Source organism: Podarcis filfolensis (assembly GCF_964270895.1).
Source record: "Podarcis filfolensis genome assembly, chromosome: 5".
Lineage (NCBI taxonomy): Eukaryota > Metazoa > Chordata > Lepidosauria > Squamata > Lacertidae > Podarcis > Podarcis filfolensis.
In genome coordinates, this window is record NC_139608.1 from 24,153,701 (window position 1) to 24,177,617 (window position 23,917).

Consider the following 23,917-nt stretch of genomic DNA (forward strand, 5'->3'; position numbering starts at 1 on the left):
TGCAGCACACCTTTACATACCTGGCACGGGGCCGCGTCAAACAAGGGGGGAGATTTTAAGGCCGGCGCATCAGACGCTCTTTTGCGCAGATGAGCGTCTCGAAACCAGACGCTGCGTTGCGCGAGTTTCTACCCAAAGCGCAAAAAAAAGGAAGAGGAGGGAAACGAGAAGTTGAAAGTAAGGCTTTAGAAAGTGAAGTGCAACTTGCCAACTTGGCTCCTCCCGATTCCTGGGTTGTCAACACGCGCCCGCCCTTCGCCCCATTCAGACGTGCGCGTGTGACGCGTTTCTTTTTTTTCCCCTCGCGAAAGTGGGCTCTCGGTGAGAGGGGAAAGAGGCGGCAAAGGCCCGCGCCGTGAAGGGCGAGAGGGTCCGTTGGGCTCTCCGAACGACCCCGCGCAGCAGACGCCGGAGCCGGCAGAGCCCCGAGCCTCCGGCGCCCGCTTCCTCTCAGCCCGGCAGTGGCGGCGGCAACGCCCGCCTCTCGCTTACCCGGAATCCGGAGGCAGAAGCTGGCGAGGGGCGAGCGGGGTTTGCCCAGGGAGGGAAGAGCTTCAGGCGGAATCCATAGTCTAAAGACCCCCCTCTCTCGACCCCTCAGACGAAGCAGCGGCGGAAATCCCGCCCCGGGCGGAGAACGCGCCCACGCATAGGCGGAGAGGGAGAAGCGAGAGGCGGGGATTGGCCGCTCCCGGATGCCCGTCGCAGGGGGGCGGACGGTGTTTTGCGCACGGATGCTCGCACGTGACGGCCGCCGGAGGGGGCGGGCCCCGCAGGGAGGAGGGAGGAGGAGCAGGGAGGATGCGGCGGCTGGTCCTGGCAGGAGGCGTAATGGGGGTGAGGGCGGATGGCCTCAGGAGCATAGCTGTCAACTTTTCCCTTTTCTTGGGAGGAATCCTATTCGGAATAAGGGAATTTCCCTTTAAAAAAGGGAGACGTTGACAGCTATGCTCAGGAGCCTGTATTAAAGCAAAATGATGGCATAAAATATACTTAGGTCATTTGTTCTATATACGATATTATGTGCTGGAATGAACCAGTTGCAAGGGATAGCAGAGCCTTTGAGCATGTGCAGAGTGGTTTTGGTTTGGTTTTGCCCGCATGAAGACAACCATCTGGAAGCCACGCTGGTCCCTCGACAATGCATGGGATGGAAGCCCTTCTTGCAGGTGGGAAAAGGTGGCTTAAGATGCAAAGAAAGAAAGAAAGAAAGAAAGAAAGAAAGAAAGAAAGAAAGAAAGAGAAAGATGCACCAAGGAAAGGGGACATAGAACAGAGGTGATAAGTGACAAGGCAAAGAAAGAAGTGAGAGAGGGAATTGTTGAAGATGCTTGAAGTGCCGAATAAGGGATGGGAGTACTGGTGGAGTTTTGTGCAGGGGAAAGAAGCTAAGCGCTAATAATATAAGGGAAAACAAGCCAATGAGAGCTTCTGATAAGAGGAAGTTGATCTCTGCAAGATGGAAGATACACATATTGTGCAGGATGGGAAGCAAAAGGAAAGAAGCTCCATGTGGTTTGGGAGTAGGAAAGAGAGAAAAGATGCTGCAAATTTAAGACTTTTATTATACATCTACATCCACCCCAGCTGGATGTAGACTTGACTGAATAACATTTGATGTCTACTCTGAAGTTACGCAAGAATAGTCTATGATTCTCATGCTAGCACTTTTCCGTATGAAGCCCTTAGAAATGACGTACAAAATGTAGCAGGAGGGGATAAATGACTTTTTCTTCTTTTCTTTCCATGCCTACCAGTCATACAAGAGGCTTTTAGGCAAGCCGTTACTAAACTTCCTTAGGTTCTCTCTCTCACCCCTAGACAGGAGTGATTTCTGGAGATCCAAGGTACATACTTTGGAGACCAGAGAACATATAGCTTACCTTGGCTTTTTCCAAGCCCAAAATGGCTCCCAAATAGTCAAGGCACACAAAGGATTAAAATAACCCTTTGAGGCTGGTACAAATGCACCCAAGACCAATTTTATGAAGCTTATTAAGAATAAAAGACAGTAAAAAGACAAATGGAAGCGACAAAATGTTGCTTCAGGAAAATAATAAAGAAAATGTTTTTAGTCTATTTTGCCTGTAGTAGCTACTTGCAAACCAACCTGGTCTCACATGTAACATAGCAATGTAGATGCTCAAGTTGAGGGGCAAGGGGTTGTTCAGCATTTCACTTGCAGAAAAATACCTCTGGATACAAGCCACTATATCTGCATAATGTTGAGGCCCTTTTCAGCGCAGCTGTTTCTATGAAATCAGTTCAGACCTCAGGAAGGGGAAGACCGGCTTTGCCCCATCTATTGCTTGAATCAAGGAAGGGAGCTTCCTTCCTCTTTCACTGCCAGATATAACTCTGCTCCAGTTACCAGTTGCCGTGTGACTTCAGAACAGTTGAAGTACATTCTGAGTAAAAGATCACATGCCATTGTTATTACCATATCACTCCTTAGTCCTCTGACTTTCCCGTGGTGTGAACTGATTTCACAGAAAAGTAACAGCTCAGTTGAAAAGGGCCTTGCATTATGCAGATAGGGTGGCTTGTACCCAGAGGTATTCTTCTGCAAGTAAAGTGTGTTTCCATCCCCAAAAGTTGGAGCCTCCAAATTTACACTAAGCTCCTTGAGCCACAGCACCCACTAAAAAGTTGATGTTGCGGGAGGGGGGGATCCTCTGGTACATTATGCAAAGTGGTGCGGAGGCAGCAGTAGACAGGTGGATTGGTGAAAATAGGGAAGCCAGCCTTGTGTGAGCAGATGTGTTTTCTGTTTTTGCCAAAGCATTTTTTTTTCCATTCAAGACATTGTGCTTGGTATGACGGCAATTTATAATTCTGTTGGATATATCAGTGCTGCCCATCGACATCTTTAAGTGATCGTTCAGTTCTGGTAAAGAAAGTAGTAGTATGCATAGAAGTTCTCACTTCAGTCGTCAGATGATAAAGCAAACCTGTGCAAACCAGCCTGATGACATTTTAAATGCCATTGGTGATTCAGGGTGTGACTGTGTGGTTAGGGCCCGATTCTTGCACCACCAGGAATCGCAGAAAAGAGACTAACAGGTGACAGATGTAAGCTGTTATTGATCCTGGCAGTGATAACAAAGTTGCGTGAAGGTTATCTGACTACTCCTTGATTGTTACATAGGTTTTCGGCATAAATAGAGGTGTGTCAGTACAGCCTTTACATTTTCTGATTCGGTTCTTGGAGGCAAAACCTACATTGGGCAGAACTTTAATAGCGAAATAGTACTATGCTTGAATGTAGAAGATCTGAATTCAGTCTTAGAAAAGGAGAAACGCCATGGCATATGTTGAATGGTTTCTTTAAATGTAAAGGTTCATCATTGTTCCACTCGATGTGTATGTCTTTAAGGGGCCAGAGCAAGGGCCAGAGCAAAATAACGAGACCCAGTTTTACAGCTGTGAAACATAGCAGGTGCTGCTGAGTTGTATTGATTAAGCTGTGTCAGCATTTGGGTGTAGTATATAAGGAGCAGCACCTAGCTCTCCCATTACCCTGGGGGATGGGTTGGTGGTTGGGTCTGGTTTGTTGTTGATGTATTTAGTGTATAAGGAGTTTTTGTTTTTGTTATTAAAACCTTGTTTAAGTTATTTTTGAGTCCCTTTTTAATGCATGGTCTCCCCAGCAAGCTCTCTGCAGCGCTACCATACTGCAAATAGTGGTGCGGAGGCAGCAGTAGACAGGTGGATTGGTGAAAATAGGGAAGCCAGCCTTGTGTGAGCAGATGTGTTTTCTGTTTTTGCCAAAGCATTTTTTTTCCATTCAAGACATTGTACTTGGTATGACAGCAATTTATAATTCTGTTGGATATATCGGTGCTGCCCATCGACATCTTTAAGTGATCGTTCAGTTTTGGTAAAGAAAGTAGTAGTATGCATAGAAGTTCTCACTTCAGTTGTCAGATGATAAAGCAAACCTGTGCAAACCAGCCTGATGACATTTTAAATGCCATTGGTGATTCAGGGTGTGACTGTGTGGTTAGGGCCTGATTCTTGCACCACCAGGAATCACAGAAAGAGACTAACAGGTGACAGAGATGTAGGCCATCATTCAGCTGTTATTGATCCTGGCAGTGATAACAAAGTTGTGTGAAGGTTATCTGACAACTCCTTGATTGTTACATAGGTTTTCGGCATAAATAGAGGTGTCAGTACAGCATTTACATTTTCTGATTAGGTTCTTGGAGGCAAAACCTACATTGGGCAGAACTTTAATAGTGAAAGAGTACTATGCTTGAATGTAGAAGATCTGAATTCAGTCCTAGAAAAGGAGAAACGCCATGGCGTGTGTATATGTGTACGTGTGTGTGTGTGTGTGTGTGTATGGAAAGGCAACATTCTCAGTGGCCCATCTGTAAAAAAAAATAAAAACAAACAAATAGGGCCTCGTAACAAAATAATGTGTCGTATCTGTGGTGTGTGTGTGTCTGTGTTCAGATGGCATTTTATTCCATCTTCACAATGTTTTCGTACCTGTTCATATTCACATTTCACATGATTTTTCAGACAAATAAAAGCCGCCTCTGGGAATCTACTGGCATCTAGTGAATGTGCATTGCTCATTTCTGTGCTGTTACTAGACAAAAATCCAATGGCAACCCCATTGGCTCAGAAAAATGCTGGAATGTTGCATTGATTAAATTTGGGTCAGAATATTGGCATAAGTTCCTGCCATTTAAAATTTAGCAGAACATGAAGTGATCAAAAAGCCACCATTCCATAACACAACAACTTAAAGCAATACAAAAGGAACTTTAGACATCAGGTGGAGGAAGGCTGCTCTCAAAGTACCAGCTACCTTACTATTTTAGGAATTGTTAGCCACAAAAATATTTTCAGTTTAAGATACAGAACAGAGGATTTGCTGTGTTGCCCTCTTGCAGCAAAACCAACTAAGAGTCCTGGTGTACAGACAAGTTGTCAAGCATTTCAGTTGGCTCTGATTATATTTTATACATTTAAAATTTAAACATATGCATGCCTCTTGAATTCCATTGTCATTTGGCCATCTGATGATGACAATGACACTGATTTATTACAGTTATCAGTCACTTTATACAAAAAAAAAGTCTCAAAGCAACTTGACAGGATAACATGCAACAAAGAAAAGCAATTTAAAACTAGAAAATTTTTTAAAGCAATGAACAATACAAAATACATAAAATGCTGATCTAGTGGCATTAATAAGGACATGTCCTTCCTACCCCACAAAAAGACTGGTACCACCATAGGAGTTAGCCTAATGACCAGAAGCCTGAGCAAGCAAAAAGGTCTTAGAATGGCACCTGAGGACTGACAAGGATGGCACCAGGTGCTTCTCCCTGGAGAGAGCATTCCACATTCAGGGTGAAGGGCTCCACTAAAGAAAGCCCATTCTTATGCACCTATCTCTGCATCTCCTTTGAGTGGCCTTCTAGTCCCATAAGTGCATCTGCAAGCATCCAACTAGGGATAACATGTCACACACCTAGTCCATGGCTCTAGTCCATGAAAGCTTTTGCCACAAAAGATTTGTTAGTCTTCATGGTGCCATAAGGGACGCGGGTGGCGCTGTGGGTTAAACCACAGAGCCTATGGCTTGCCGATCAGAAGGTCGGCGGTTCGAATCCCCGCGACAGGTGAGCTCCCATTGCTCGATCCCTGCTCCTGCCCACCTAGCAGTTCGAAAGCACATCAAAGTGCAAGTAGATAAATAGGTACCACTCTGGCGGGAAGGTAAATGGCGTTTCCGTGCGCTGCTGTGGTTTTCCAGAAGTGGCTTAGTCATGCTGGCCACATGACCCAGAAGCTGTACGCCGGCTCCCTCGGCCAATAAAGCGAGATGAGCGCCACAACCCCAGAGTCGGCACAACTGGAACTAATGGTCAGGGGTCCCTTTACCTTTACAGTGCCATACGTGATGTATGGAAGTGAGAGCTGGACCATAAAGAAGGCTGATCGCCGAAGAATTGATGCTTTTGAATTATGGTGCTGGAGGAGACTCTTGAGAGTCCCATGGACTGCAAGAAGGTCAAACCTATCCATTCTTAAGGAAATCAGCCCTGAGTGCTTAGTGGAAGGACAGATCCTGAAGCTGAGGCTCCAATACTTAGGCCACCTCAGGAGAAGAGAAGACTCCCTGGAAAGACTCTGATGTTGGAAAAGATTGAGGGCACAAGGAGAAGGGGACGACGGAGGACAAGATGGTGGGACAGTGTTCTCGAAGCTACCAGCATGAGTTTGACCAAACTGCGGGAGGCAGTGGAAGACAGGAGTGCCTGGCGTTCTCTGGTCCATGGGGTCACAAAGAGTCGGACATGACTAAATGACTAAACAAACAAACATGGTGCCATTAAGACATGCCTCTCCCAAGCTTGAAAGCATATGAAATAACACAGGGATATTAAATGGTTCTTTACCCAGTTCTCATGCATTTGCTTTTCAGATACCTATAGTTTCAAGCTATTAAGCTGTCTGATCCTTGTATGGGGAGGGGGGAGAGTACAGTTGGCTTCTGATCCAAACTGGTGGAGCTGGCTTATAAAGTTGTTATGGTAACATGAGTGCTGAGATTAGATTTATTTACAGAAAGTGCAAAGCCTACCATAAGCAATAAAATAAACACAGACTCACTTATGTTCTGGAGCTCTGTGGTTTGAGAAGTGCTTGTTGAGCAAATATGACGGGTGTGATTAGCTTGGAACATGCATGCACATGCCTTGATCAATACGTGGTTTGCTGGTTTAATTAAGTTTACGGGTTGGAAAAGGGAACATTTTTTTTTGCTGTTCAGTGCAGCCTGGGAAACAAATTCCACTCATTGTTTCCTGCAGGGTCTACACTGCCTGCTTGAGCCTGGGTTTTCCAGGCTGCCTTTTGGCTTTTGGGAGGCGGGGGCAGGGTGGGATGTGCACATTTTGCTTGGATGTTTACAGCCTGCTTTAAATAGTTTTTCTTTTGCCAGTGTGGAGATAAGATTTGCATCTGACATGGAATTTGATGGAGTAGAAAGACGTTGGAGGCGTTTCTAAAAAGCTTTTTCCCCCCAAAATGAGGATTTTCGTCGCTTTTGAAGGACTTTGGGAATCCTTCGACATTTCATCAGAAAACACAGTGAAAGATCTAAAACTGATGATAAAGGTAAGGGCTTGGCCAAGTTGCTTCGTTCTCTATTATTTTGATTAAGTGCTTGTGAGAATCTGAATCAGATAATATTCATTGCCAAAATGAAACTTCTAAGGAACGTCTTCCTACCCGCTGGGTTCTTTAAAAAAAATGAGAGTTCAAATTTAATGGAATTGTCTTCGTTGTATTTCATTTCAAGAGGCTGGTTTAAATTTATATTATCTGTTTTTATATTAGAGTATAATATTTTACATTTTAATCCATCTGATTAGGGCTGCATATACACCATACATTTAAAGCACATGACTTTAAAACCTTGGGAACTGTAGTTTTTAAGGGTGCTGGGAATTTATCCCTGAGGGGTTAACTACAGTTCCCATAATTCTTTTTGGAAGAAGTTATGTGCTATAGATGTGCATTAAATATATGGCGTGAATATGACCTCAGCTTCACTAGGTGGTTTTGAATCTGCATATATTTTCATGAGGGATGGTTAGAATAGTCTCTCTGAGGGATGAAAGCTGAGTAGACAAACTTAAATAACTAAGGGCTCTGCTGTCTTGTAAGGTTCAGCTAAACCCTTCCAGTTGCAGTATGCAAATGAGAAAGTTTAAATTTGTGTACAAGGATTTATGTATTTTGGCACAACCACCAAGCACATTTGAGGGGGGCTTCAGATTCACTCCAGGGCACTGTAAGTCGATATGAAACAACACAAAATAAAAATACAGTTCAATATGTTTTAATTTATCAGAGTTTTAATCCATTTTTACTATTAAGTATGTCCCATTGAATTATAAGGTGCTTATCCTCAAGTAAGTGTGCATAGGATTGCAACCCAAACACGTTTACGGTCCAATAGTATGATTGTTTACTTGCAAGTATATCCCAGTGAATTCAAAAGGACTCTTGTTCTCCATCAGGGAAATAAAACTGAGATAGATAGATATATTTTAAAGCCTATTATAACCTCAAGCCATGAAGAACAGCATGAGAGAACCTGGTCCTGGTCCTGGTAAACAGAGCACAGGATCTGGCACTGAGTTGGGATAAGCAGCTTGTGGCCTCCCAGATGTTATCGGGCTACAACTACCATCTTCACTGACTGTTGACCATGCTAGCTGGGGCTGATGGGAGCTGGAGGCCACTGGCGTTGGGAAGGTTGCCGGCTGTCCACCCCACACTAAGTGTCCCCCTACTGCAATGGGACCCCTTACACCAGTGTTTCTCAAACTTGGATTTCCTGCTGGTTTTGGACTACAACTCCCATCATCCCTAGCCAGCAGAACCAGTGGTCAGGGATGATGGGAATTGTAGTTCAATAAACAGCTGGGGACCCAAGTCTGGAAAACACTGCCTTACAGTCTCTAATACTGGGCTCAGGCCCTGCCTCCTGTACTGAAGCAACAAGTCATCGCCAAATGCTATGTGGGTTAGTCCACATAGAGGAGGAGGCAAGGATGGTGAGGGGGTGGGATCCACATAAATAATTAATTCCCATTTTAATAGGAAGCTGGCATTATACTGAACCACACCAGTGGTCCATTTAGCTCAGCATCATCTACACCAAGGTGGAGAACCTCGGGTCCAGCGACCAACTGTGTTCTTCCAGACCTTTCTGTCTGGCCCTCAGGGCTGTGACAACCCCTTGTTTGCGTGGATGGAGGATATGCATGTGGATGAATGCAGAGAGACTTTTGGAGGGTTAGGATGCAAGTCTGCTGTAGAAAGGTCCAAGGCACATCCATGGCTCCACCCACTTCTGCCTCTCGCCCTACCCACTGCTGCAATGCGGCCCCCGGAAAGTTGCCTGCCAGGGAAGGTGGCCCTCAGGCTGAAAATGCTCCCCACCCCTTGTCTACACTGACTGTCAGTGAGCCTCTGATTTTTTAGACAGAGATGCTAGGAACTGAGCCTGGGAAAGGCACCGTATTTTTCGCTCTATAGGACGCACTTCTCCCCCTCCAAAAATTAAGGGGAAATGTGTGTGCATCCTATGGAGCGAATACAGGCTCCTTGGCTTCAGTGATAGCAACACGAAGCCTCCGAAGCGCAGAGGGAGCACTCCCTCCGCACTCTGGAGGCTTCGTGTTGCTTTCGCTGAAGCCTGGCTTCAGCAGAGAGGGAGAGCTGCACAGCGCCCCTTCAGCCAAGCAGGAGGAGAAATGGAAGGGGCTCCGTTTCTCCTGCCGCTTTGCTGAAGGGACGCTGAGCAGAGAGGGGGAGAATTTTTTCCCCTTGTTCTCCCTCTCTAAAGCTAGGTGCGTCCTATGGTCGGGTGCGTCCTATAGAGCGAAAAATACGGTACTTTGCACTTAGCAATATGCCTTCCCTGTAGCTCCCTCAGTGGTGGGTATTGACTTGAACGCTAACAGGTTATTTGCCCTGGATGTAAGTGTTTACGGCTATCTCTAAAATAATTATTTCCTCCCCCTTTAAGGATTATTTTCACGTTCCTCTCTCGGAAGATAAGCAAGGCAGGCGGTATTTGGAGCTAATTTATGCAGGAGCAGTGTTAAAGGACAGCTGGATACTTGCTGATGTAGGCATATCAGTTTCTTCGACCATCAAATGTGTTGTTAAGGTATAGTACGGTTTTAAAACAAACAAACCTAGGCTGCCTAATTAGCACGGAAAGTCTCCATGCATGCCGATTTCCTCACTAAATTATAGATCTTGGGCTAGGATCACTCAGCAGGAATCAAAAAGCACCTGATCTTCCAATGAGATGCAGTCACCTTCAGATAATGATGGCAGGAAGGCGCTAATGCAAGGAGAGTTGAACCTTAGGCTGTGTACACAACATGTTCGTAGCACAAAAATATGCCTTTTCTGTCTGGAATTGTACATGCTTATCCTCAGCGTTTTGCTTTCAATCTGGATTGCTTCTAGACCCTGCCATCCACAAGCATGGGTGTGGTTTCTTGATAGCCCTTTGAAAATCCTCCCTTTGATTGGGTTATTATCCACACCTAGTCCTCCCTACACATGTCCTAGGTGAAAGAGGAAGGAGGTGGCGATTGTGACCTAGTTAGATGCCCATCCACTATGTCACTGGGCAGCTATGTATACACACCCTGTTGCCAGGGCTGTTGACACTTGTTTTCAAAAGAACACTGTGTGGGGTAATCTTTGGTGACCTTTTGGAATGAAACCAGTTTCTCAATGCATGCTTTCCAGGGGCAGGAAAATACGCAACAGATCTTGATTGTGTGTGGCCTATGTTGGGGGGGGGGGGGGGGACTACTCAGTCTCCACTGATTCTAGAATAAAATGCCACATGTACACAGACTTTAGCCTCACACTGATTTGTAAGGAACTTTGACTGCACAACACACACTATACACTTCAATTCCTGCAAAGAATCATGGGGACTGTAGTTTACTCTTTGCAGAGCTATCATTCCCAGCACTACAGTTCCCAGGATTCTTTGGGTGGGGGGGAAGTCCTGTGATTTGGATGTATGGTGTGAGCACAGCCTTTGAAATATTTCAAGGCTCTCTTTAAAAATGCTAAACCTTGAATATTCCGTATTGCTTAGTATCCCATATCTTATCACATTCTGTAGTTCTTCAGAAAAATGGAAACTGGGAAAAGACAGATCTTTACATAATTGATAGAAAGCACAGCTCCTTGCCTGGATGTCAATGCCTGTGAGATGTGAAAGGATGTTCTGCCTCACACACAGTTCCTCTTTGCCCCTACCTGCTGCATCCAGCAGGATGCTAGTTTTGCCCTAAGGGAGGCAGAGGAGCAGGGGGTTGTTGTTGCTATTATTGTTATTGTTATCTGTCACCCACCCTTCACCAGCAGGTCCCACAGCTACTTAAGGTAAAGGTACCCCTGCCCGTACGGGCCAGTCTTGCCAGACTCTAGGGTTGTGCGCTCATCTCACTCTATAGGCCGGGAGCCAGCGTTGTCCGCAGACACTTCCGGGTCACGTGGCCAGCGTGACAAGCTGCATCTGGCGAGCCAGCGCAGCACACGGAACGCCGTTTACCTTCCCGCAGAGCTACTTAGAACAATGTAAAAATTGAGAATTAAAAAGCAGTTGAAACATCTTACAGTCACAAGAGTAGGGTAAGTCCCAGAAACACAAATTTCAGGTGCTAATGGGCTGGCTGGCTGCAGTACTAGCTCTAGGCTTGAGGACAGCCAGCCTCTTGGCAAAGTTGGAAGGGGCCCTTAGTGACACCAGGTGGACTTACCTGGTGGCGGCGGCAGCAGCAGTGCCCTGAATCAGTACCGGGTGACTTGAAATCCGCCATTTAGATATCCCCCAATGCCCAGAGCAATCCCCCCCTTTGAAGCTGATATGCAAACAGAGAGAATTTCTGAATTCAGCTTGGCTGTGGTTTGAGAATCCTGAAACAATTTATCCCAGGTCGCTTTGTTTTCTCAGTTTGAGAGTTAGTTTGCCAGAATTTTTTTATTGTTCCTGGCACAGCATTACTAAGATCACTGAAGACGAGAACAAAGCATAGAACATTGAGAACTGCAATTCTCTGCCCAGTTACCTAGGAATGCAATCCTCTGATCTCAGTTGGAGTAAACAGAATTGAACTGAAAAAGGACTGTGCTCATACTGGAGCATCTACAGAGATGGAGAAACATAGCCAGACATTGTTCTCTTGGCCTGGAAATCCTATATTAGAAACCATTAGTTCCATTCGACAGGACAAGCGTTCTACAAGTCCTGTTTTGTTTTCTCTCTGAACACTTCTACTTTGTGAGGTAGGTCAGTGGTTATTCCTATTTCACAGATGGGAATGAAGGTTGCAAAAGAAGGACTTGCACTAAGTTGTAACTAGGCGGATCTGGAATTCAAATCCAGCTCTTTGTATATAGGACAGTGCTAGGTCTTCATATCTTCCTGTATCTCCCCACTGTAGAGATTGTAAATTAAATTGAATTGAATTTTAAAACAAAACTGATTGCTGCTGTTGTGGGCTACAGCATCATCCACAAGACCACATTCTATGCATGGGCAATGGATGCCCTCATGTCTTATAATCAGAATTCTACATGGGCTATAAGCACAATTTTACAAAGGATATTACCACTGGAATACTGATCTCATTGTTGGGTTTCCTTTCCAGGAAGAAGATAAGCCAGTTTTCTATGTTTACAATGCTGTCACTCGTGAAAAAGTGCCCATCATGGGGAAGATTTATCTCCTGGGGTTAAAGGTTTCCCAGCTCAAAAGCCTGGTAACCCTGAAGTGCGGCTTCCCAAACAGCATTTATTGTCTCAGGACGCCAGAGGGCAGAGAGATGTACGACTGCAATACCTTGAGTGATTATCAGTTAGATATAGGTATTAAGACTGTTTGTGGATTTTTATCTATAACATAGCTCTCCAGACTTTTCTAGAAATATCTGAGCTTAAGAAATAGGTATCATTTTGGACTGTTTCCCTGAATAAAAATATTTTTTGTGTATGTTGGACAACACCATATTTTGCAATATTTTTGGGCCTTCCCACGCGTGCCTTCTTAACATCTGCAAGTGAAATAGAGCATTTGGAAATGTCAAAACAAACAAAGCTGATAAAAAGCTAGTTAAGTTTAACTTTTTAGAACCATGCAGTCAGATAATTCAGCCTTGGTTCAGAGATACTGCTGATGCAATGTGCACATTATAAAACAACAACAACACTTTGTAGTAAGCAATCTATATCTAAGTAGCCTATGAAATGACCAAGACAACTTGAAAGGAAGCATTGTTGATACACTGGTTTGCCTCATAGAAAAGCAAAATAAGTAGTCATAGAGTAAGGCTGCAAGCCTATGCTCACCTACCAGGCTGTAAAGCCCATTGAACTCGGGGTGTAATTCTGAGCAAAGATATATGTATAGAATTAATAAATAATATTTTTTTATTTATACCCCGCCCTTCCCGGTTCAGAAAACCGGGCTCAGGCGGCTAACAACAAATTTAAAACAATGCAACAAAAAAACAGCGTAAAATACAGTATAAAACGTGAATAACAATAAATTCAGAATTCAAAAATCAATTTAGGGGGGAAATCCATCCAATAAACATTAGATGATCACCAGGGCTAGCTGGCTAAATTGGTCCTATTTGGGCCAGGGAGGAGACCAGGAGAGAATTAGCTGTGGGATCCCAGAGTGGGTAATCTTCATAAAAAGGGGAGGGGGAGGGAAGGAAGGGGAAGAAAAGATCAGGCTAAGTTCAAATTGAAATCCAGGCGGAATAGCTCTGTCTTACAGGCCCTGTGGAAGAAAGTTAAATCCTGCAGGGCCCTGGTCTCATGGGACAGAGCATTCCACCAGGTTGGAGTCATCACTGAGACGGCCCTGGCCCTGGTGGAGGATAATCTGACTTCCTTAGGGCCCAGGACCTCTAAACTATGATTATTCATGGACCTTAAGGTCCTCTGCGGGGCATACCAGGAGAGGCGGTCCCGTAAATACGAGGGTGTAAGGCTATAGTCCAGTGCATCCCACTCAACTATCCCATTTTAAGCGGGGCATTCCAGATTGACAGACGCCTTCCTGGCTTCTGATCCCAATCCTGGATGCCCCAGTCCCATGCTCTGGCCGTGCCAGAGTGCAGGACCAAAACACTGGTGTATTTTTTGCTTCCGTGCTGTGGTGCAAGTCAATTGGCTCACACCTGAGCACGGGGCCAAAAAACAACAACCCAGAAGCAAAACCCACCTTTCCCCCTGCATTTCTCTGCTCTTCTCACTTCTTCTGACCTGACACTTCTGGAAGCCAGTTTCCGGAAGTACGTCTGCACTGCTGGCAAAGGAGGAAGAGGTGGCAGGCCAAGGGAGGAGGGCAGGGAGTAGGAGCAGCATGAGCGAAGGAGAGCAGAGATGGCTTGGGCAAGTAGCGCCAAGATTGGGTTGGTGAGTGAGCGAAGGAGTACAAAGGTGGGACAGGTGGGATGGTGGGGCCAGGGGTGTCCTGCTTTGCCCTCCCGGAATTTTGGAATGTATGCCAGCGCACACTCAACAGAGAAGCCCATTAAACATACTTACTTCCACAGAAACTTGCACATAAACTGGCCACAAGATGTACAAAGTGTCATGGAATTCTACTCAATATTGATCCAGAGTAGATTCCATTGTACAGTGGTACCTCGGGTTACATACTCTTCAGGTTACATACGCTTCAGGTTACAGACTCCATTAATCCAGAAGTAGTACCTCGGGTTAAGAACTTTGCTTCAGGATGAGAACAGAAATCATGCCGCCGCAGTGCGGCAGCAGCGGGAGGCCCTATTAGCTAAAGTAGTGCTTCAGGTTAAGAACGGTTTCAGGTTAAGAACGGACTTCCAGAACAAATTAAGTATGTAACCAGAGGTACCTCTGTATAGTTAGCAGAGTAACAACTTAAACATGTTGCAGGATTCCCAAAAATAGACCAGAGGCACTTAATATTTCATCCAGCAGAGCTTTACTGGTCACAAATCCAATACATTCAGGATTGGCACTGTTCATAAGAAATCCAGTTGCAGCAGACTTAACTTAAACTTACAAGAACTTATAATAAGTCTAAACCTTCACTCTAAGCATACTATGTACATAACACCACACCAGACGGAAGAGAGATAGAAAGAGAAGGTGAAACCCAGGCTTCTTCTGGCCCTACTTTTATAGTCAGCATGACCGTGACAGAGAGATAAGAGAGCCAGTTTAAGCCAGCTGTGCTCAGCTTCTCTGAAGGAATAACCTAAACAAGAACCTTCTGCTTGTTTCTTTGACACAGAAAGAAACCTTCCAGAACCCTCATGAACTAAGACTACAGGAAAGCTCTCTGCACATCAGATTAATACTTTCTGTACTAAGAAATGCAAACCAACACAAAGAATATACCATACTGGCCTGAATATAAGCCTCCCTTTTTTCCAAATTCTGACTCTGAAAAGTTAAAGTGCGGCTTAAGTTCGCAATCTTACAAAAATTGGCTTTTACGATATTGCTGCTGAAACAGACATATGGTAAAACGGAACGGGTGTGAGTGCCTGCGGGATTTTAAGGGAGCGGCTTATATTTGGGTATTGTCTTCCCCCTTGAATTTTAAAGGTGCGGCTTATATTTGGATACAGCTTATATTTAGGCTAATACGGTATTAGCGTTTCCCAACCTGTTGCTCTCTCAGTGTTCGGACTAACGCTCCCATTGGCTACGTTGGCTGGGGCTGATGGGAGTTGTAGTTCAAAGCATCTGGAGGACTTGCAGGTTGGGGAAAGCAGAACTACAGAACTCAAATAGCACACTTTGGTTGTGATGGCATCTAACAACAGTTCCCGCCTGCAAATGACCTTGTGAAAAGTCTATTATAACATGTGAGATTTTAAAATTTTCATGAAAAAGCTAGAAGCAGAGCAAAGGACTGGAACTTTCTATTGGCAGGCACAACTCTTCACCTGGATGTTTGGGATGGGTGGAAAGAATTCCTGACTGGATGTCTCTTAGGAAACAAGCCCAAGGTCCAGCGCTATCTTTCAAAGGAAGAACCAGTGCTCAGGTACAATCAATTTAAAATAATAGTTAACTTTATAAAGAGGTTTTCCATTTGAGACCGAAACGGTCAGTTTCAAAATGCCCCTCGCCTTAAAGAAAAAAAACTTTCTTATTTGGCCTAGGTTCTAATCTTGCTTTGACACCTTTATGAAAGGTGCTTCTCAGGCAAATTAGGTGCCTCCCTTCATGGATTGCAAATGGAGGGAGAGAAACAAAAACAAAATGCAAACCCCAAAGTACTTAGTACTGAGTACTAGTACTCAGCTAGACTGGTAAAGAAAAAGTGTTTTATATGCGCTGTATATGCGATATTATATTGTGGCACCAGATGGAGAGGTGGAGTCCCATTTTTCTCTACCTGTTTTCCCTGTTTAAAATCACAAAGCTTTAAACTGAAACGCCTCTTTGGTGTGTCTAGATCCAGCCTTAGATGGAGCTTGATCTGCACAGCCCTAGTGAGCAGTTGCTTTTACAGTCAGAAGCAATCTGCCCGGACGCTGAGGTCCAGTGCCAAGGGCCTTCTGGCAGTTCCCTCACTGCGAGAAGCAAAGCTACAGGGAACCAGGCAGAGGGCCTTCTCTGTAGTGGCACCCGCCCTGTGGAATGCCCTTCCATCAGATGTCAAAGAGATAGACAACTACCTGACATTTAGAAGACATCTGAAGGTTCAGGGAAGTTTTTAATGTGTGACATTTTAATGTATTTTTAATCTTTGTTGGAAGCCGCCCAGAGTGGCTGGGGAAACCCAGCCAAATGGGCGGGATACAAATAAATTATTATTATTATTATTATTATTATTATTATTATTATTATTTACTTTTATTCAGGGATTTTCAGACTCATGACTTAAAAAAAAATTGTTACATTATCCTCTCTACACTGCATGCATAACTATGATTTTTGCAAAGGACTTGTTTTACTTTTCACTACTCAATTCATGTTCTCTCTCTCTCTCTCTCTCAGATATCAAAAGAGGGTAGCTCTTTATATGGCAGCCTTTTTCGGGCACCTTCAGCTTTTGGCGTGGCTCCTGAAACAGGGTGTGAAACCCACTGAACCAGTTGGCATACATCCCTATCGAGAGTGGTGTCACGAAAGCAGCCAGCCGGATGTCACCAGTTGTCCAGTTCATGCAGCTGCTGAGGCAGGCCAACTCATGGTTCTGAAAGCCTTTGTCAATTACAGTGTCTTATGCCTGGAATGCCAGAACTCTGCCGGACAAACTCCCTTGCAGCTATGTATCCAACACAGACACAAGAACTGTGTGCTGTATTTAGTCACCAAGATGTGGTCAGTGGTTTCTTACCCTAATTCCTCCCTTCCCATGAAAATCTACATCAAGTTAAAACTGTGGCTGCTTAAGGCTCAAAATAACATCTGTACGAAGAAGCGGCGCAAGAAGACATCAGTCTTCAGGACTAGGGTTGGGGACATTGTCCTTGTGGATGGTTTCACAGAGCCCAAAATGACTTCCAAAAGTTTTTATTCGGCCACAGTCAAGGGCACAGGCCGCAGAGGCTATGAACTACCAAACATCAACTCTCAGTTCCAGCACGGGCAGGGTGACTGGTGCTTGACGATTTCAAAGGGGCACCTAGGGACAAATGTCAAATTGCCCCTGGTAGCAGATGCATACAACCATGCTAATGCGGGCAGACTGACACAGAAAAATAACGCCAGGAGGAAGATTCTGCACATTAGCAGTGAAGAAAATATTTACCAAAATATGTGTTTAGCAAGAGTTCCTCTACCCGCTGTCTCTGTTGTCAAGCCGGTTTCTCGTTATTCCATCTCCAATGCAAGAATTCTGCTCAATTCTTCTGTCAAGTCTTTTTCAGAACACAGTGGAAGATCACCAAGGGAGAATGCAATCTACTGCTTAGCTATAGCCAGGTATGTTTATCTTTGTTCTTACCAAGGGTGGGCAGTGCACCCAGAAACACCCCAGTTTGAAAGGCAGCAGCTAATCACACTTGGTGTTGTATCCTTTTTAATTCTGCCCCCACCCCACCGTCAAGACTGAATAAAATATAAATAAATAAAAAGTGACATTTTAAAGTACATGGCTTCCCCCCCAAAGAATCCTGAGAAGTGTACTTTACCCCTTGCAGGGCTATAATTCTCAGCACCTTTATTAAAATACAGTCCCCAGGGTTCTTTGGGTGAAACATCTTCTTTAAACGTGTGTTAGGTGTGCTTTTGAGGACGTGGGTAGCGCCGTGGTCTAAACCACTGAGCCTTGGGCTTGCCCATCAAAAGGTCGGCGGTTCAAATCCCCGCGATGAGGTGAGCTCCCGTTGCTCAGTCACAGCTCCTGCCAACCTAGCAGTTTGAAAGCACGTCAAAGTGCAAGTAGATAAATAGGTACTGCTCCGGCGGGAAGGTAAACAGCATTTCCGTGCGCTGCTCTGGTGTCGGTGTTCAGTTGTGCCAGAAGTGGCTTAGTCATGCTGGCCACATGACCCAGAAAAACTGCAGAGTGGACAAACGCCGGCTCCCTCAGCCTGTAAAGCGAGATGAGCGCCGCAACCCCAGAATCATTCGCGACTGGACTTAACTGTCAGGGGTCCCTTTACCTTTACGTTTTAGGTGTGCTTTAAAGGCATATGTTTTATGCATTTTCCTGATCTGCCACAAGCTATTTTATCCCATCGATTCACCCAATTCTATGTATCTTTCTAGTACAGTGGTATCCCGGGTTACATATGCTTCAGGTTACAGACTCCACTAACCCAGAAATAGTACCTCGGGTTACTAGTACCTCAGGATGAGAACAGAAATCGTGCTCCGGTGGCGCAGTGGCAGCAGGAGGCCCCCATTAGCTAAAGTGGTGCTTCAGGTTAAGAACAGTTTCAAGTTAAGAATGGACCTCCAGAACGAATTAAGTACTTAAGCCGAGGTACCACTGTAAAAAACTGCACTGATCTTCTTTACAGTTTTATTTAACATTTACCTCCCATATTTCTATGGTGAGCACAGCAGTCAACTTAAGAAAATAAAAATTTTCCTGGAAAGAAGTTCCATCTAGCCATTAGTCATAGTAGAATATCGCCCATTGGAAACAATGGGACATACTTCTCAATAGATAATTGTAAGATTGGGACCTAAATCATAAAACAAAAGCACTAGAAAAAGCAAGATACTATCAAGCATACAGTAGTGAGGTATCATAAAAACAGCACAGCATCCAACAGAGAAAACATGCCAGCCTGGACTGTGAATTGAAAACACCTGTCAACATAAAATGTGCTTGATCTTAAGAATCTTCTTAAAAGCGAGAAAACAGGGGGCCAGATACACCTGATTTGGCAGGGTGTTCTACAACTAAGGCACCACAACTGAAAAGACTGTACTATCAGGATCTCATCCAACTCAGATCCTGGGGAGAGCTGTTCAGAGAAAGAGGCTTGAGGTCTCACAGAGAACCCTGTTCATCTGAACACCTGGAGGGACCCGCAGTAGGTTAAAAGTAGCCTGAGCAGCCCCATCTCAGGGATGCCTCACTTCCACACCCCTGGCCTTATTTTTTGGAGTATCTACCCTGCGCTGAAATCAGTTGATATAATGCAGGACTGAAGTTTTTTTAAAACAACAACAACAACAATTAAATACAGTAGTACCTTGATTCTCAAACTTAATCCGTTCCGGAAGTCTGTTCCAAATCCAAAGTGTTCCAAAACCAAGGCGTGCTTTCCCATAGAAAGTAATGCAAAACAGATTAATCCCTTCCAGACTTTTAAAAACAACCTCTAAAACAGCAATTTAACATGAATTTTACTATCTAACGAGACCACTGATCCATAAAGTGAAAGCAATAATCAATGTACTGTACTATAAAATAAATAAGACAGTATTGTAGATGATAAAAATTAAAATTATTTTTTTTCTTACCTGCACTGATGATAGCCATTGTTTGGATGGGGGGCTTTTATCCATTTCCACAATCACTCACTCACTCACTCACTCAATCAATCAATCAATCAATCAGTAGCTGAACTGGGTTCCACACAGTTACAAAAACAAATTAGTCAAAAAAGCCTCAAAAACAAAAAAGCAAAATAAATAGCAAAAACAAAAGTGCCAAACTTAATCCGTCTTGGAAGTCCGTTTGACTTCCAAAATGGTCGAAAACCAAGGCGCATCTTCTGATTTGTGCAGGCGCCCCAGAAACAGTAGCCGACAACTGCAGTGGATGTTCAGCTTCTGAAAAACGTTTGAAAACCAGAACACTTCCAGGTTTTTTAGTGTTTGGGAATCAAGGTGTTTGAGTACCAAGGTACCACTGTAAATGAAGTCTGCAGCTTATTTAACAAATGAATGATAGCTGGATCTGACTCAGGGTCTGGGTAGGCTACTTTATTCTGAGAAAAAACACAGAATACATAATCTCCCTCTCTTAAAGATTTTATTTTTAAGTGCATATGCAAGAGAGAAGTGCAGATGCAGTAATTGAATCCTCTTTATTAGCTGTAATATTTATTTTGGGGAGACTCCTACAAAAGGGTGTCTTGGATAGACTTGAGAGTGAGACTCTCGCTGATGAATGCATACTGCCACCATGTGGTGGTAGTGATTTAAGCAATAGTAACCCTGGTGTTTCCATCTGAAGAAAAATACCTTTATGCAGCTACAAGCTAAAGGACGGTAGGAAACAGCAGGAAACTGCTGAGTAAGCTGACAGTTGCTAAACTCTGCAGGGAAATAAAACAAGCAAAGAACTAGGTAATAAGCATAGACAACATATAAAATGGAAGAGACTGATCTGCATCAAATGATGACTCAAACCATGGTTTTAGGTTAGGCTGATTGGGAACCAACTTTCATGTACCTTGGCTTCTGCATAACATCTGAAGTCTGGGAACGGTGGCTTATTCTAACCAAAGGGAGTTAAAACCAAGCAAGAATCATACTGTGATTTCAGTTCCTGGATTGTTTACTTTCTGAGGACATAAAGCTAAAGAGACCCCTGACCATTAGGTCCAGTCGTGGCCGACTCTGGGGTTGCGGTGCTCATCTTGCTTTATTGGCCAAGGGAGCTGGCGTACAGCTTCCGGGTCATGTGGCCAGCATGACTAAGCCGCTTCTGGTGAACCAGAGCAGCGCACGGAAACACTGTTTACCTTCCCGCCGGAGCGGTACCTATTTATCTACTTGCACTTCAAAGTGCTTTCAAACTGCTAGGTTGGCAGGAGCAGGGACCGAGTAACGGAAGCTCACCCCATCGCGGGGATTTGAACCGCCAACCTTCTGATCGGCAAGTCCTAGGATCTGTGGTTTAACCCACAGCGCCCCCCACGTCCCTACTGAGGACATATCTACCTACATTTCCATGATGGACCTTTTAAGAGCCATACCGTTCACCAGTGGATTTTCCAGACCAACACAAGGATCTTTATTAGCAAGGGGAAGGAGGGCCAGAGGCAGATGCTTTGTGACATTCCTAGGCAGCCAGAGCAATAGCAGAGCCCTGATGGGTCAGACCAAAAGGCCCATCTAGTCCAGCATACAACCATATACCTATGAGAAATCTACAAGCATGACGTGAATGTAATTGCCCTCTTCTGGGTTATGGTCACCAATAATTGTTATGCAGAGGTATATTGCTTCTGATACTGGAGGCAATATAGCTATTATGACTAGTAGTCATTTGATGTCCTCCATGAATATATGTTTTGCCCTAGTTTAAGTGACTGGAGATTTCTGCAGCATAACCTGTGCCCATCTTAGGCGAAAGGTAAAAACTATGATCACTGCTGTGGTCTCTCTTTGATGATGCATGAAGCTGAAACAGGCTAATGTTTGCCATGGAAGTTTCCTGAAATAGTCTTCACATGATAATCAGTCCCTATCTGACCACCGTATAGATTAGGAGTGGGGATCCTGTGGCCCTCCAGATGTTGTTTGCCTGCAGCTTCCACATTCCTGATCGTTGGTCATGCTGGCTGGGGCTGATGGGAGTTGAGCATCTCATAACACATCACGTAGCAAAACTGTTCCTGGACCGCGCCACCTCAAGCTGCAAGTGGGGAATTAATATGTCTGAATGTTTTCCCTGTTGGAAATGGGGTGGAATCCTGCACACAGGAAACCAACAGCATGGAGGTTGCTCCTAGACACATTCTGTGTTTGGTAAATTTTGAGGCAATGTAGGCTCCAGTTCCCATCAGCCCCTAGCAGTACGGTCTGTGATCAGGGATGATGGGAGCTGTAGTCCAACAACATCAGGAGGGCTGCAGACTAGCCCCCTCAGCATTAAGCCTTTGGTTTAATCTCTCTGTGTTTGTCTCTTGCAGAAACAAACCCTAAATACATCTGAATGTAAATATTCACATTTATCCTTTTATCACCTTGCCTCTTTCCCCCCTCTTTTCCCCCTGGTATCTCTCCCTCTGGATAAATTCCAATTGCAGTCTCTTTGGGGCAAGGAATTCTAATTTTGCTTATGTTAATCTGCAAAGCTCTACGTACACCTACAGTACTACATAAATAAAAACAGTATGAGATGGAAATGCATCAACCAACTATAGCATTACTACATATTTATGTTTCCTTGATTTAAAACAGGGTGTTTGGGTTTGTCTGTTTGCTTTTATATATATTTAAAACTAGGTGTGATATGTACTTATTCTCTGCTTTTTCTTTGACAGTGAAAAGTAACAGACATCATATCTAAATCTTCTATTGCAGTGCATTTAAAGAGAAACCTTGGCTCGAACAACTTAGCATTGCAAGAACCCTGGCTAAGAAAAGCATATACAAACCTGTGTGCTTACCAGCCTCCATTTGAAGCGAGCATTTGCTGGAGATGATCCATCTTGAAAAGTTGTGTTCGGAGATCCTGACACATTTGCTGAAAATTTTAAGCTAGATTTCCCACCCCACCAACTACATACAAAGAGGATTACATCATGGAATATTCATAAGACAGATATATTCAAAATGTAATATATAATTTGTGACTGTATATTTTTGGCTCTTAGTGTCAGGCACTGTAAATTGACAGGCCTTGTAAGCTGTCAGCATGCTACTTTACATAAATTTCATCTGAGGGGAGTAGATTGAGAGGGAATCATTTTTGAAGGCTAGTAAGTTGGAACTGACAGATGGACTTTCCCCCCCTGAGGACTGAAGTCTGTTTTTTAAAAAACAAACAAAAAAAAAAACCGAATTGCAGGTTTTTTTTAATGCAGCAAATAAACCTATACAAAGTTGACCAAGACTTGCTTATATAAAAACAAAATTAGTTAAAAACTGAAGTGAAGCCTCAAGAGAGATGGAGCCTTTGGGTAATGAATATTCAGACTATCCAGTACTCAACGTGTACAGTAGGTTCTGTCTTTGGAGAATTGGATTGAGGGTTAAATTTGTAGATTAAAATTGAAACCTGCTGTCTCATGTGTGGGAGAAATACAAAAAGTAAACGGGCTGTGAAACCTTTCTAGCAGAGTAAAAGCACTTGCACATTTTGCAGCTTACTGAATTTTAGAAATTAAGCAGTTATGCCTTTTTATCTCCTTTTTTGTTGTCTCTGACCTTCCCCTCTTAACCACTGTTGCAGAGAATGAATCACACATGTATAGTAAGATAAACAAAAAAGGTCACATTTAGCTACAAAAGGAGCCCAAGCTTGGTGGAGGAATTCAGGTCTCACATGCAGGAGTCCTATGTTTGAATCCAGGGTAGAACCCCAAAGAAAATATTTCTTGGGGGTTGGGCATATCTCCACACTTAGCCACAGCTGAGCCAATCAGCAGAAGTATGGTTCCTGCATGGAGCTCACCTAGGGGCAGCTGTGGGCAGGATTCTTTCACTGCAGGGAGTTGAATCCTCGGGGTTCCCAACTCTACAATTCTGATTCAATGGGCCAAGCTGCCATTTTGGCCTACTTGTTCCCTTCGCAACCCATGAAACCAAAACCCCTCCCAACGTGCTACTATCAGGGAATTTATGATTCTGCTTTCAATATCATTTGTACCTGCAAAAGTTTCAGGGCTGGCAAGTGCTGCTTCATTTTCCAACTGGTGCGTATCCCACAACTTTCAACAAAATAGCTGCAACTTTCTATGCCACAAATGTCCAGGGCAGGGTGTTTGCCCCACGTTCGTTGCTCTTCAGAAGGCAGCAGTGCAGCAACACTGCAGATGTATCACAGAACAACTTATAAAGGGGAATGATGTGTGGTCCACTATAAATCCACCTCTTAATGCACCACTACTGCATCAACTGTATGTTGCAGAATGCACCTGTGAAAAACCACCACCACGGCCATTCTAGAGCAGGGTTTCCCAAACCT

At 44.2% G+C, this 23,917-nt stretch overlaps 2 protein-coding genes across 12 annotated transcripts in view; one reads left to right on the plus strand and one right to left on the minus strand.

The window, feature by feature from the left end:
- The window catches only part of RNF13 (ring finger protein 13), a 52,101-nt gene extending 51,413 nt beyond the window's left edge, over positions 1-688 (minus strand). Inside the window, exon 1 of one of the 5 annotated variants that reach the window (XM_083613505.1) lies at positions 493-688. The gene's annotated coding sequence lies outside the window, so the exon portion shown is untranslated. Of the gene's footprint in view, positions 1-20; positions 116-208 lie in introns of those variants that run through there. The other 4 variants (XM_083613511.1, XM_083613510.1, XM_083613507.1 and 1 more) reach the window with 4 other exon arrangements.
- ANKUB1 (ankyrin repeat and ubiquitin domain containing 1) lies at positions 52-23,104 on the plus strand. 7 transcript variants are annotated; one of them, XM_083613331.1, is made up of 7 exons: positions 52-177; positions 6,968-7,143; positions 9,569-9,712; positions 12,228-12,444; positions 15,475-15,628; positions 16,588-17,517; positions 22,312-23,104. In XM_083613331.1, exons 2-7 carry the CDS (start codon positions 7,054-7,056, stop codon positions 22,409-22,411), a joined length of 1,635 nt encoding a protein of 544 aa, XP_083469457.1. In that variant the 5' UTR covers positions 52-177; positions 6,968-7,053; the 3' UTR covers positions 22,412-23,104. The 7 variants fall into 7 exon arrangements, with proteins under 7 accessions (XP_083469457.1, XP_083469459.1, XP_083469461.1 ...); XM_083613333.1 differs by having other exon boundaries at positions 15,514-15,628; XM_083613335.1 differs by having other exon boundaries at positions 61-177; positions 7,059-7,143.
- The last annotated feature ends 813 nt before the right edge of the window (positions 23,105-23,917 follow it).